The 4,753-nt window shown below is 41.2% G+C and overlaps 1 protein-coding gene across 1 annotated transcript; it reads left to right on the top strand.

Annotated features, from left to right (window-relative positions):
- Window positions 1-2,690: 2,690 nt before the first annotated feature.
- Window positions 2,691-4,544, top strand: LOC139190985 (uncharacterized). Its single transcript, XM_070811481.1, has 4 exons — window positions 2,691-2,892; window positions 3,013-3,073; window positions 3,296-3,484; window positions 4,172-4,544. The coding sequence occupies exons 1-4, from the start codon at window positions 2,691-2,693 to the stop codon at window positions 4,542-4,544; spliced, it is 825 nt and encodes a 274-aa protein (XP_070667582.1).
- Window positions 4,545-4,753: the final 209 nt, after the last annotated feature.

The raw sequence follows: 4,753 nt of genomic DNA, 5'->3' as shown, positions 1-4,753 counted from the left end.
TTTTAAGCTGTTTTGAGTATTTTAAGTTTGCCTTGAGTCTTGTGAGTCTTGTTAAGTGTTTTTAAATTTAGTATGATGTTTTTGAGTCAGTTTAGAGGTTATTAGCAAGCCCTCCTAATCCCCGGTCCAGAACGATCCCTACTTATACTTGTACTACAATTGTCAAAAGAGGGTTAAATTTGTGTGTTAAGATAATTTTCGCATCAAATTTTTGGCGCCGTTGCCGGGGATTAGCAACTTTGCTAATCCCTTATTATTTTTTTTTGTTTATTTTCATGTGTTTTTGTTCCTAGTTGCTGATTTTACTTGTTTTCTTGTTTTAGGTGGTTTATGACTCGAAGTTCTCAACCTGTTTATAAGAACATCTTTGACTTTGACGACGATTTTGAACGAACTTTGAGACGAGCGAGGAATCAACAAGAACCCCAATCATCCCAACCTGCATTAGATCTTGAAGAAGACAAAGTAGAAGAGCAAGAGGAGGCCACGACAAGGACTTTTGAAGAAGTCCAAGATATGGCAGTAGACAATCGAACAATCAAGGAGCTTTCCGCTTCGGGATTGGACAATGCTCTGCCTTTATGCATTCAATATCCAAGGGCGGCCCAAAACAAGACCGACGAGTTCGAATTAAAGTCCAGTTTATTGCATCATATTCCTAAGTTCCATGGGTTGTCTATGGAAGATCCTAATAAACATTTGAAGGAGTTCGAGGTTGTTTGTTCGAGCATGACCCCTGTGAATGTTGATGGGAGCATCCTTAAAATGAAGGCTTTTCCCTTTTCTCTCTTGAAAAATGCCAAAGATTAGTTGTATGAGCTAGCCCCCAGAACTGTCACATCATGAGAGAGTATGAAACGGGCATTTTTGGAGAAGTTTTTCCCAACTTCTCAAGTCATTCTACTACGCAAAAGGATTAGTGGCATTCAGCAAAACCAAGGTGAATCCTTTCCCACTTACTATGAGTGTTTTAAAACCCTTGTTGCTTCATGTCCACAGCACCAGATGAAGAAGGAGATTCTTCTTCAATATTTCTACGAAGGGCTTTTACCAATTGAACGCCAAATGTTAGACGCCTCAGCGGGAGGAGCTTTGGTGGACAAAACATCCATGGCTGCTAAGACCTTAATTGCTAACCGAGCATTAAATGTTCAACAATATGAAGGCGTTAGTCAAAGAGACAACCCATGGCAGTAACAAGTTAATGAGGTAAATGCTATTTCCTAACTTCAAAATCAAATGGCTAATCTTACTTCTCTTCTTTCACAGGTGGTTGAAAAACCAAAAGAACAAAGTGTAGCTGCTTGTGGCATGTGCTCAATGAATGGACATCTCACGGATAAGTGCCCTCAATTGATCGAGAAAGAAGGGTGGGAATCTGCCAACGCAGTGGGTTTTGGGAGTCAAAACCAACCAAGGAATGATTCGTTCTCGAATACATACAATCCAGGTTGGAGAGATCATCCAAATTTCAAATGGAGGGAGCCTCAACAAACCCAACAACAAAGTGCATTCAGACAGCAACCTCCGGGATTCTATCAAAGGCCGTATGCACCCACACAACCCCAAACACAACCTACCCAAAATAACTTAGGTTCATCTTTTGATAATGCTTAAGTTATTCAGTTATTAACTACGTTGGCGAAGGGTCAGGAAAATCAAGCTCGAGAGGTGACTGAATTGAAGAGACAGATGGGACAAATGGCTGAGTTCATGGGGCAATTTAGTCGAGAGCCAGGTAAGTTACCTAGTTCGACGGATGTGAATCCAAAGGGAGGCTTCAAATCTGCTAAAGCCATCACCTTGCGAAGTGGAAAAGAAGCTGGATCTGATCCCAGCCCATCTAAATCCAATCAAAATGAGGACGAAAAGATGCAATCTGAGGAGAAGAAAAAAGGCCTGCCCTCGGCAAGGATTGAGCAATCTTTGCCACAGCCACCTACACACCCTAATTCGACCACCAAAGGTAAGTTGGGTTCAAATTCAATGACTTCTAATTCTATTCCAACCAATGCACCATTTCCTCGCAGGTTTATGCAATCAAAGAAGGATGAGAGTGACAAAGACATTCTTGACACATTCAGAAAGGTGCAAGTCAACATTCCACTTTTAGATGCAATTAAACAAGTCCCTAAGTATGCTAAGTTCCTGAATAAGCTGTGCACTACAAGGAAGAGGGCTTCGAACAAAGAGGTGGTAAGGGTAAGTGAGAATGTCTCAGCTGTGTTGCAATCAAAATTACCTCTTAAGTGCAAAGATCCAAGTAGTTTTACAATTCCTTGTGTTATAAGAAATACTCGCTTTGAATCTGCCATGTTAGATCTAGGATCATCAATAAATGTCATGCCTTATTCAATATATGCATCTATGAACTTGGGAGAATTAAAAAATGATGGAGTGATCATTCAACTGGCCGATAGATCTAATGCGTATCCAAAAGGTGTTTTGGAGGATGTTTTAGTGCAGGTGAATCACCTCGTCTTTCCGGCGGACTTTTACGTGCTTGAAATGGAAGACTCGAACCATTCCCCTCAATTACCAATATTACTTGGCCGACCATTCATGAAGACTGCCCGTACAAAGATAGATGTATTCAAGGGAACATTGACCATGAAAGGGAAGTTATTGATTTCAATATTTCTGATGCTATGAGATATCCTCATGATGGTCATTCTTATTTCTCTATTGATATGATTGACTCTTGGGCGCATGAATTCCTTGATGATTTGAGTGAGGATGCACTTGAAAAGACTCTCACGCAAAGCATTGGACTAAAAAATGAAGGGTTAGCACTTAGGCATGTACACGGCAACAAGGAACATCTTGCCGTGCCTATTCAAGAAGAATTGGTGGAGATGGTTGCTGCCCTAGAGTCAAATCCAAGGCATATTGGTAAGTCTCCTAACCTAATTTTAATTCCCAATTCGACTAACAAGTTGCTTCCTTCTGTAATCCAGCCCCCTTCCCTAGAGCTTAAACCATTGCCTAGCCATTTGAAATATGTGTTTTTAGGAGAGCAAGAGACGCTGCCCGTCATCATCTCTTCTTCACTCACTGCACAAGAGGAGGACAAGTTGGTGAGGGTGCTTCGGGAATACAGAACTGCCATTGGGTGGACATTGGCCAATATCAAGGGAATTAGCCCTACCACTTGCATGCATCGAATACTCTTGGAAGAAGGAGCCAAACCATCTAGAGAAGCACAACGCCGGCTCAATCTACACATGATGGACGTTGTGAAGAAGGAAATCATCAAGCTACTAGATTGTGGAGTGATTTACCCAATTTCTGATAGCTATTGGGTCTCGCCGGTCCAAGTTGTTCCTAAGAAGTCCGGAGTTACTGTGGTAAAAAATGAAGATAATGAGCTTGTGCCCACCCGAATCCAAACCGGATGGAGAGTTTGTATTGACCATAGGAAGCTCAATGCTACGACAAGAAAAGATCACTTCCCGCTGCCCTTTATTGATCAAATGCTGGAAAGGTTAGCCGGTCATTCATTTTATTGTTTTCTTGATGGCTATTCAGGTTATAATCAGATTATGATAGCTCCCGATGACCAAGAAAAGACTACCTTCACATGTCCCTTTGGTACCTTTGCTTATCGACGTATGCCATTTGGGCTATGCAACGCACTAACCACATTCCAAAGGTGTATGGTAAGTATTTTCTCATAATTTGTGGAAAAGATCATTGAAGTGTTTATGGATGACTTTAGTGTTTTTGGTGACTCATTTGATGCATGCTTGAATAATCTTACTCTGATCTTACAATGATGCATCAAAACTAATCTTGTCTTGAATTGGGAAAAGTGCCATTTTATGGTAAAACAAGGTATAGTTTTGGGGCATATCATATCAGAAAAAGGGATTGAGGTTGATAAATCTAAAATAAATCTTGTACGTCACTTACCCTCTCCCACTTCGGTGAGGGAGGTTCGCTTTTTTCTTGGCCATGCAGGATTTTATAGAAGATTCATCAAGGATTTCTCAAAAATCGCCCAACCCCTTTGCCGTTTACTCCAAAAGGAAATAGCCTTCGAGTTCAACAAGGAGTGTGAGACCGCTTTCAAAACCCTCAAGGACATGTTGACTTCGGCCCCCATCATCATGCCACCAGATTGGAGCCTTCCATTTGAGTTAATGTGTAATGCATCCGATTATGCCATTAGTGCTGTTTTAGGCCACATGAGGAATAAACAGCCCCACGTCATCCACTACTCTTCCCGAACACTAAATGATGCACAATTGAATTATTCTACCACTGAGAAAGAACTTCTTGCAGTTGTATTTGCTTTAGATAAATTTCGTTCATACTTACTTGGCACTAAAGTGATTGTATATTCTGACCATGAAGCGTTGAAGTACCTCCTCACCAAGAAAGAGGCCAAACCAAGGCTGATTCGTTGGATGCTCCTACTTCAAGAGTTCAACATTGAAATAAGAGACAAAAAGGGGAGTGAAAACGTGGTGGCTGACCACCTCAGCCATTTGGTGCACGGGGAGGACTCCTTACCCATTCTAGAGACCTTCTCTGACGATTAATTGTTGTCCCTAGAGGTAAGTGAGCCCTGGTATGCTGATTTGGTCAATTATTTGGTCACAAAACAAGTTCGTAGCACTTTAGATAAATACAAGCGTGAGAAACTCAAAAATGATGCACGATTTTATGTGTGGGATGATCCATATTTGTGGAAGTATTGTCCTGACCAGATTATTCGTAGATGTGTGCACAATTCCGAGTTTAATTCAAT

Source organism: Malus domestica, chromosome 13, assembly GCF_042453785.1.
Source record: "Malus domestica chromosome 13, GDT2T_hap1".
NCBI classification, from domain to species: domain Eukaryota; kingdom Viridiplantae; phylum Streptophyta; class Magnoliopsida; order Rosales; family Rosaceae; genus Malus; species Malus domestica.
The sequence above is the reverse complement of the archived record's forward strand: the minus strand, read 5'-3'. Positions and strand labels throughout refer to the sequence as shown.

Bases quoted from the DNA above. Each gene is read 5' to 3' on its own strand.
- LOC139190985 (XM_070811481.1), top strand. From the start codon at position 2,691: ATGATTGACTCTTGGGCGCATGAATTCCTTGATGATTTGAGTGAGGAT. The intron at 2,893-3,012 runs GTAAGTCTCCTA...ATGTGTTTTTAG, and splicing joins GTCAAATCCAAGGCATATTG to GAGAGCAAGAGACGCTGCCC. The intron at 3,074-3,295 runs GTTGGTGAGGGT...AATTTCTGATAG, and splicing joins ACTGCACAAGAGGAGGACAA to CTATTGGGTCTCGCCGGTCC.